The 10,250-nt window shown below is 32.7% G+C and overlaps 1 protein-coding gene across 1 annotated transcript; it reads left to right on the top strand.

Annotated features, from left to right (window-relative positions):
• Positions 1–2,252: 2,252 nt before the first annotated feature.
• LOC100020937 (olfactory receptor 5D18) lies at positions 2,253–3,197 on the top strand. Its single transcript, XM_001373216.3, has one exon. It carries the CDS (start codon positions 2,253–2,255, stop codon positions 3,195–3,197), a length of 945 nt encoding a protein of 314 aa, XP_001373253.3.
• Positions 3,198–10,250: the final 7,053 nt, after the last annotated feature.

Raw genomic sequence — 10,250 nt, 5'->3', positions numbered from 1 at the left:
TTATATGAAACAGCTCTATTTTGTTACTAGATACATGACAATGGAATATGCTATAGTTGAAAGAAATGGCATTTTGAGCTAGAGTTCCTGAATTCAAACTTCAGCTCTGCTACTTCATTTTTTTGATGCTAGATTTAGAGTCAAAAACAAATGTAAAGGGAGACATGTCCCCTTATTTACAAATTAGAAAACTGGCATTCAGAACTGTTAATTGATTTGTCTCAGTTATACAAGTAATGAGTTAAGGCCATTTGAATTCCTCTGGCTTCAGATCTAGGGTTCATTTCACTGCACCACTTACTGTGCCTCTCTACCTGTTGTTAGTCATGTAAACCTCTCTGATTCACAGGTTCTTTATCTTTCAAATAAGGCAGTTAGACTAAGTGGCCTCTAAGGAATCTTCCTACTTTAGATTTCTATGTGGACACTGGGGCTTCAAATCCTAAAATCTAATCCTATCATCCCATAGTGATACCCTCAGATGATTGGATAGTGTCTTTGGACACTATTAGCTTGGACAGATTTTAGGAGACATGACAAGAAAGAAGGGCCTGGCATGCTATGGTTAATAGAGTAGAGAAAAGTTGGATACAACTAAACAATAATAACAAGATCATTGAGCTTTCACATTCCTCTGAAGTTATCAGAAATGAAGAGAGTGGGAAACATTAAGGAACTTAGTTAATAAATATTAAACATTTCCCTATATGGTCCTGAACTAGTTTTCATTTTTTTCTCTTTTATTCTTCTTTGCTTTACTATTCTGCACATTTGTCATGAAACAGGGAGACGCAGCTTAATATAATGGCGACAGCCATATTTGGAATCTAGGAAACATGTTGAATTTTGTTCTCTGAAGCATTAAATAAAGAACTTCACCAAGTCAATACAAAGAACCTCAAATAGTTTTCTAAGTCTCCAAGTCACAGACTGCTCTGACAATCTTGGGGTTGTAGTTCCCATATCCATATATTGATCTAAAAGTGACCACTCATTTCTGAGAATTTGGAAAGTATATAACATCAGATATCCTGCGGAAAAGATTACTATTGGAAGGTTGAGAGAACATAGAAAAATTAGGAATTATATAAACTCAAGTTCAAAGATATTTATTAAATTTCTCAGCATCATGTTAATAGGAGGGATTTATATAAAACTGTCCTTTCCAAAGAAATTTTTTTAGTAAATAAACACTTATTGATTATTTATTTTTGATGCAGGATTATTTTTCTCAAGCGACTTTAAGAGATTAATGTAAATGAATTATATTTAGTTTGGAGGGAGAGATCACTCACAACAGAACCCCAGACACTCACAATGAAGTATTTTCCCCCCTATGTCCTAATACCTACATAGTACTTTTTCTCCCCTACTGATAGTGGCTATAAAGAAATACTATAGATGATTTGTTCAGTTGTTTGCCTTCAAAAATTTTGCCTTATATCAGTGAGTGCTGCCTGTCTATATTTTTAAAGAATTGAAATAATAGCCTTAAATAATATACATCTAGAAGGAACCTTAGAACACAGATCATTAAATAAAATTGGGAAGAGAGCATGCATATTTTCTATTTCAACCTCTATTTTTCATATGAGGAAAAATAAGGGCAAGAAAGCTTCAATGATTGCTTTGCCACATGGTAAATATATAGCATATTTGGGAAACAAACACATGTGTTCTAACCAAAAAGTTAATGTTATGCATACAATACACTCATTAATATGTACAAATCCCTCCACAATTCCCCATTTTTCTGTATTTACCTCATTCCTTTCCTTTCTTTTTGATAGTTTTTTGTTTCTAAGATTTTCAGTATAATTAGGCTCTATAGGTGGAATAGTTATCTACTAAGTAACAATATTACCTTATTGGATAATTTCTAAATAAATTTGAGAGAGTTTGAGTAATTTAAGAATAATGACTATTTAAGGGTGACGCAGAACATTAAGAGTGGAGATAGTATATTGAATTAGGAGAGCATGGGAGTGATTGTCAAAGAAAGACCTTGTCTAGTTCAAAATTGTGCTATCAGATGATATTTTTTCATAGCTTTGCCTTTGTTCTTATTGTCCACCAAATTAAGGATATGAATATGAATGAATTTTAAATTTATCCAAGTTTTGCTTCCAAGATACATGTTAATAATAATACATTTTCCTTAATTCAGAATTGCATTCCCTACTTTCTCTGAATTACTAATTTTATTTATTTTTCTCCTCAGGATCTATTTGTAATTCCTTTGAAGAGGAGCCATGGTAACTACTGCCAAGAATCAAAATGCTTCAGTCATATTCATCCTATTAGGATTCTCTGATTATCCTGACCTCCAAGTTCCCCTTTTTCTACTGTTCTTGTCCATCTACTTGGTAACTGTGGTGGGGAATGTGGGCATGATTGTAATCATCTGGATCAGCTCCAAACTCCACACCCCCATGTACTTTTTCCTCCGCCACTTATCCTTTGTGGATTTCTGTTATTCCACTGGAGTAACACCCAAACTACTAGAAAACTTAGTTGTGGAAGATAGAACTATAACCATTGAGGGTTGTATCACACAATTCTTTTTTACAGCCTCCTTTGTGGTGACAGAGACATTCCTACTAGCAGTGATGGCCTATGACCGTTTTGTGGCCATTTGCAATCCCTTGCTCTACACCGTTACCATGTCACAGAAACTTTCTGGCCTTTTGGTGGCTGCAGCCTATTCATGGGGTTTAATTTCTTCTCTGATATTTACCTACTCCCTCCTTGTGTTATCATTTTGTGGGACTAATATTATTCATAATTTTCTCTGTGAATATTCTGTCATTCTCTCAGCCTCCTGCTCTGATAAACACTTCAGTGAAATAATCCTTTTCATTGTTGCTAATTTTAATGCACTTTGCACTCTCATCATTATCTTTACATCCTATATCTGTATTTTTATCACCATCCTGAAAATACCTTCAGCAAGTGGCAGACACAAGGCTTTCTCCACCTGTGCCTCCCACCTGACAGCTGTTACCATTTTCTATGGAACTATTCTCTTCCTATACTGTATTCCTAATTCCAAAAGCTCATGGCTCATAGTTCGAGTGACCTCAGTATTTTATACTGTGGTAATCCCCATGCTGAATCCACTAATTTATAGCCTGAGAAATAAAGATGTAAAAGAAACTCTCAGGAACTTAATGGATGTCAAAAACTTTACTGACTAAAATTATTTGTCATGATCTTGTCTCTCTTGGTTGAGCTGTCATCAAATTGTAGTAAATCTTGACTGAAGAGTCAATTAATTTATTCCTTAATAAGAATTCCCTGCCTGTCTGATAGACTGGTCTTTAGAAAGTAATAAAACCTTTAAGACAGATATTTTATGTAATGTTTCACATTATTAGGCTTCTCTCATCTTCACCTCTGTAAAGAAGTCAAGTATCCTCACATATAACTTGATGGGCCCAAATTGATATTCATGAGTCTACAATATTCATCTTCAGTTATTCTCTGGTTATTTTTCTAAAATTGTTCTACCCATGTACAAACATTGCTATTATGGCTATTTTTACCATTGTTTTGTTTTTGTTATTAGTTGTTTTGCTCTGTTTATGTCCCTCTCCATCCATTTCTCTGTTTTTAAATTTTCATCACTTCTTCCAACATAGAGCTTACATTCATGTATGACAATTTGTATATCTCTTCCCCGATTGATGACATATGCTTAATTTCAGTTCCTTCATACTGAAAAAAAATGGTGCTATAATACATATGCACATGTATGTACACATATATATGTATGTGGAAGTTTTCTTTTTGAGAATTATTCTTTTAGGTTATCTATTGAACAGCAGAATAAAAAAAAATAATCCCCTTTCCAGAAAGCCTATGAATTTACTTAATAGAAGTATGTCCTGATTGGTGTATTTGTCTGTACATTATTTATTCTAGTTAAGCTTAGAGAGATTAAACAACTTGATCATGGCTACTCAGCAGTGAGAGAGTCAGCTTTTGAAATCAAGTCTTCTAACTCTTAGGACAATGCCCTTGTATTTATAGGACATATCTTCCAAACTTTTTTCCCTTTTATTTTTTTAAGCTCTCAGAAAATTACCATGCAACTAAGATAGTCACTTGTATGGATGGGGAAAAATGCATTAAGTGCCTAGACTCTGCCAGATACTGGACTATGGATTAGGAATTAAAAACCAACCAAACAAAAAACTAATCTTTGTCCTCAAATACTTTATATATGTAAAGAGAGTAATGTCACATATAAGAGGAATCACAGAAGTGAGTGAAGGCCTTAGGTGATAAATTTTAAAAAATCTATCCCTTTTAGAAGCAATACTAAAATGGATTTGAATACCATTCCTTTGTGAAATGACTAAACAAATCGAGGCAGATGATGATGATAGAATACTACTGATCTGCAGGAAATGAAAAATAGGTTAATTCTGGAAAAAATATGAAAAAAAAACTTATAGAAAACATTATATTCAATAACAGAAACATTATTTGAAGAATGACTTTTGTATGTCTACCTCCAGAGAAAGAACTGATACATAGAAATATCATCTGCAAAAAGAGATCATGTTATTATATTTGTATCCGTTCTGTTTTCTTTAATCAATTTTTCTTCTTTTCTTTCTATTCTTAACATTTCTCATACTATTTTAAACAATATTGGTGACAATGGGCATCATTTTTTCACTCCTGATCTTATTGTGAAGGCTTCTAGCTTACCTCCATTACAAATGTGTGCAATGGTTTTGGGGATCCCTAACAATGGGCTCCCCCTAGGATGAAATAACATCTGAGAGCCAGAAAAAAAGATGCAAAATGGTGGTTTTATTAGCTTATGCAAAAGGTGCCCTGTCAAGCTATAGAGCTAGAAACAATACCTGATTAACAGACCAAAATCCCCCAGTTTACAGAAGACATCATTACACACTGTTTCTCCCTTATCTCTCTTCCCATGATGCCCATCCTGTCAGATTCCAGACATCCAGAATCAATCTTCAGTATTGATAGTTTGAAAGACAGTCAGTTTTAGGTTAGATGTATTGAAATGTATACACACTGAGAACAATTTCTGAAACTCTTGGTATCAAAGATGATAAGAGAGCAGACGGAATTGTTTTAGTTGTAAATTCCCATGGGAAATGATCCATTTCTGCTACATCTTGTTGCTGCATTTTGTTGGAGTTTGATCCTTGTTACTAAATCATTCAAGGTCTTTTGGTATTCCAAATCCCTTTGGAATATAAATTAAGCAGAGAAAGGGGAAAGAATGAGGCTTGTAAAAGATTGTAAAAGGCTTGCTTATAGAAGAGAAAAGTTTCTAACTTAATGGGGCTTTTAAAAGGAAAGATTTACTAACTGCTAGAGGCTAGCTGGTTTCTAAAATTATTGAGGTACACACTGGTAGGGGAAACATGAAAGGAAAAGTAAAGTAAAATACTTCTTAAATGAGAGCCACAGGTTTTTCTTTCCCATTCAGGTCAAAACAGCCAAAAGGTTTTTGCATTAGACACAGGATTAGGGCAATCTCTATTTTGTAGGGACTAATTCTTGCTGGGGTCTGATGATATTAGGCTTACCAGGCATATATTACCCTGAGAATCACACAGTTTAATCTCATCTCACACAGCTCTTCCTCTTTAAATTTCAAAGTTGTGTGATTCTTACTTGACTCAGTTTCCCTTTCTACAACAATAATTAATAACACTGACTAGACATAGTTAAACACACTTCAGAAATCTTCAGAATCTTCAGAAATCATCTTTCTCAGGGTAGATCTTCTCAGTAAACTTTCTCTCTCAGCTCTAGGTTGCTTTCAGAAAGTCATAGGTTGTTTCTGCTAAAAATATGTGGTAGTGTGAGGAGATAAATTTTGGGGGACAGAAGTTTGATAGAAAGCCAGTGTGCATTTTGTTAAATATAAAAACTCTTAGTTTACTATTATGAAATATGGATAGGAAATAGGAAGGAGGAAAGTGAAAGTAATATTATAATATATTATAACTATACCCAAGATCACAACCCTAACTACATTTCTCTAGAAAACCCTATACCTGTCTGCCTCAGAGGGCAGTATCTTCTGTGAGGCTGAAGCTTTTGCCTACATTTCTATTCTCTCTATCTGATAACGTAACTATTACCTATCTATCTATCTATCTATCTATCTATCTATCTATCTATCTATCTATCTGTCTGTCTGTCTGTCTGTCTGTCTATCTACCCAAGTTATTAAATAATACATGAGGCTATTAATGCCTTAATTCTATTTCTCTGTCTCCAACTAGAGAAAGCAAGTCACACACAACCTCTCCCCAGGAGACCCAGAAACAAAAAGCCCCTTTTCAACTGTCTCCAACTGACTAACTCCCCTTAGCCATCCCCTTCTAACTGTCACTAACTGACAAGTGGCACAGTAGGTGGTCTCCTACTTAAAAATATATTACTCCATTTCCTCTTAAATATAAAAAAGGAAGAAATTAATAAAAACTCTCTTAAAATATTCCCCTTGAGGTCTGTTGGGAGAACTGTCTCCCCAATCGATCTTTCAAATAAAACTATCCTATATTATATACAGGGAGAAGTAAAGAAAAAAAGTAAAAAATCAAAATAATTCTTACAACATGCAAGACTCAAATAACATACAATTCCAAATATTTACAGCTATAGAAATTACAATCACAAAATTCATGTTGTACATAAATAAAACCTATTTCTATTATACTTTATGGAAATAGGAACCTAAAGATATTAGATCAAATACTTCTTATAATTACTATATACACAAAAATTTAAAAAGAAAATAAAAAAGAAGCTTATATATCCATAGCATACCTCTAAAAATAAACAAGAACTATATATAAACATGTACATCTAATATTTACCTTACATACACAATTTATACATCTAATATAAATACATCTAATATTATACATCTAATATATACATATACACCTCTTACATAGCCCACCTGAGGTGGCTCTTATTCAACAGTTATAACACTTTACCATTTACTTATCATTTAGTTAATTTTAGCTTTTCATATAAAAGTATATTATACCTATAACTTTTTAATCCTATAAAAGTATTATTATTATAATTATTTCTACATAGAATGAATAGATCCCATAACATAATATATAACAAATAGCATAATAACATAACATAAATTATACACTTATCCATTACATTCCATTTCAAACCTTTATGTATGAGAAATCTTAATTTAACCTCAAAGTTCAGTATCTTTAAAGTAAAGTCCATTTATAGTAGTCCTTGTAGTAATCCAGTGTTCTTATAAACATTGTCCAATTGTTCATTGGTAGTCTTCTTCTTGAATTTCAATGTCCTTAAAAACAGTATCCATTTGTATTTGTTATCTTGCCCTCAATGTAAGCAGCTAATCATTTTCAATGGTAGGTATCTGGAATGGAGTTGCTTCTGTTCCCAGAAAGTTCTTTATATAAATTCTATCACCTATAAGAGTCTTTACATATCACCTATATTTGCTAGACCATAAAATAAAACTCTAGAGATTAGTGTTAAATACAGACAAAAACAATGTTAAAAAACATTTTTTAATTGTTTGGAGCAAAGAAACATGTTAAACTGTGGTTCTTTGGTATCTAGGGAGAATGGACTGGGATAACTGTGGAAATTATATGTGGGTTTGGAAAATCAAATGTTTCACTATTTGATGCCAGAGTCCTTTCTCCCTTAGCAAACCTTCATAAAGAACCATGAGCACCTCTCTGAGATTCCTCCCATTGAGGAGGAATTACAATTTGGCTTTTAAATAGATGTGCCCCATTGTGATTACATTGTAACAAGTCATTTGCCTCAGTTTGGTTACTATGTTTCTATTATTCCCCAAATATCCAAAATTGCTATATCAGAAATTGTTTCTGTTGTTATGATCATTTCTAGAATAGTTACTGTTTCTAGAATAGTTATTCTTAAACTTCTCACCATTATTTCTAAAATTGATGGATATCTGATTCCATTATTGGCAATTTATCATCAGGGGTCCACTTTTTTCCAACAAGTTGTGCATTGCCCTTTGGTTTGAATATTCTCTTTGGGTTGCATATTTTTGCACAGGAGCAATAGCTAACCCAAAATTATTATCACCTTTATTAAGCATTTCAATTTTCCCTTTAGTGCTTTTATCTCCTTTTTAATGCATCCATTAAATATCATTAGCATCTTTCATTTCATGCTGATTATAAACATAAACTGCTGCTCTCCTTAATTCCTCAAGGCCCATATTCATCCAGTTATGGCAACTGGTTTTGAAAGAGTGCTTGACTACTTTGCAACAGTTTGTTATAAACTGCCTTCTCAATTGTCTAATGTCTTTTTCTCTTCTTAAGTCAATGTCTATGTATCTTCCCCCCAGCTCTATAAGTTTGTCCACGAACTGTGAATGATTTTCTCCTATTTCTTGTTATACTTTTCAATCTTTGTCCAGGTATCAGGTCTATCTGAACATTGTCTCATTGCATTAAGTATTGACTCCCTAGCTTGACATAATATTGCATAGTCTTGGTGATCATTAAGGTCCCAATGAGGGTCAATCACTGACCAGAGAATTGCACTCTCCTCCTCATTGGTAAGCTAAATAAGTTTATCAGTTTCTCTTTTAGTCAGTAACTCATCTAGAAGATATTAAAAAATCAATCCAGTTTGGATCAAATTGCAAGCATATTGTCTCAAGCTTTTTTATAACCACTATAGATCCTCCTCAAAAGAAGGTATGCTGTGCTTAAATCCCTCCATATCCTGAGGGGTAAATGGTTTGTGGTGCCTAATAGTGTTTGTAGGTTTCACCTCTTGTCCTATAAGGGTATAAACTCTTATCAAAGATTCACAAGTTTCTCACTGATTGAGTTGAAAGGGTTGAGCTCTCTAAGTAGTTTGTGAACTCCCCTACATAGTGCCAAGTAGGGGTCTTTAAGCTTTGTTTGATTAATTCAAAAATAAGCTGGGGGAGAGTCAATCCCATCTTCAAAATCACCATTATTACTATTATCAATAATATTTGGTTATTGTTACAGGAAGAAAGGAAAAGATCTACCTCATATTATGATACTCATCTATTTTCAGTGTAGTCCATTGCCAGAGGATGAATGCCTAAAATAAAAACAAGGAAGAGTTTGAGAAGACTATGTTTCATAGAGATTCATAAGTTTTCTTTCACTTAGAAGTTCTGGACTTTGACTCTGTTTCCAGAAAGTTTGAATATTAGAATTTCTTTCAGAAGATTATTGTGTATTATTACTAGTTTCACTCTACATTCTTGTTTGAATATATATGACAAATTTCACAATTTACTAAAAATGATACCAGATTCTATTTTTGGTTATGTTTTCTGGTACATCGATGATTCTTAGAAGCCCCATCCATCTATTTTTTAGATTGATTTAAAAATGGAATATTTTCTTCATTTAATATATATATGTATATATATATGTATATATATATATATATATATATATATATATATAAACTTTGCTTAAAGATCTCTTGCTATCTCATGGAGTCATTAACCTCTGATTTACCCATTTTAATTTTCTGCTAGTCTTCTACTTGGTGAAAAATGCTTCTTTGGTTGTTTTTTTTATTTTTTTAACCTCTTGTGAAAAGCTTAAATTTGCTTCCTCTGACATAATACAGAGCTTTCATTGATTTTTAAATTATTATATTGCTCTACTATAAATGTTATTATTTTATTTTTTACATGTTTTATTTCTTCTCAAAATTATAATTGAGTATATACACAAGGTTTATTTTTTTTGTTATAGGCTTTATTTAATTTTGAAAAATTTCCCTTCATTTAACAACTACTTAGATGCAGTTATTGGTTCAGAAGACAGAACACTGGCATTGGAATCAAGAAGAATTAAGTCCAAATCCAACTGCAAACAAAAGGTAACTATGTAAGCCTGGACAACTCAATTAAATTATGATGGCCTTTTATCTTGTCTCTAGATTAATTGTAATAACACCTCTTTACAAAAATGAGAAGAGAAAATTAGATGATATTTTTATGAAGTATTTATCATTATCCCTGTCACATAGTAAGCCTAAGTACTTATTGCATTTTTGGATTTGCATTATATGCATACCTGACTTTTAATAGCTCCTTATCATTTTATTTATTTATTATTCCAGACTGAATTCCAGGAGAAGGGCTCACTGTAGAAGTAAGACTTTTTGAAACTTTGACTAGACTATGATGGTCTTTTGTAGTTCTA

This window comes from Monodelphis domestica, chromosome 6 (assembly GCF_027887165.1).
Source record: "Monodelphis domestica isolate mMonDom1 chromosome 6, mMonDom1.pri, whole genome shotgun sequence".
Classification (NCBI taxonomy): Eukaryota; Metazoa; Chordata; class Mammalia; order Didelphimorphia; family Didelphidae; genus Monodelphis; species Monodelphis domestica.
The sequence above is the reverse complement of the archived record's forward strand: the minus strand, read 5'-3'. Positions and strand labels throughout refer to the sequence as shown.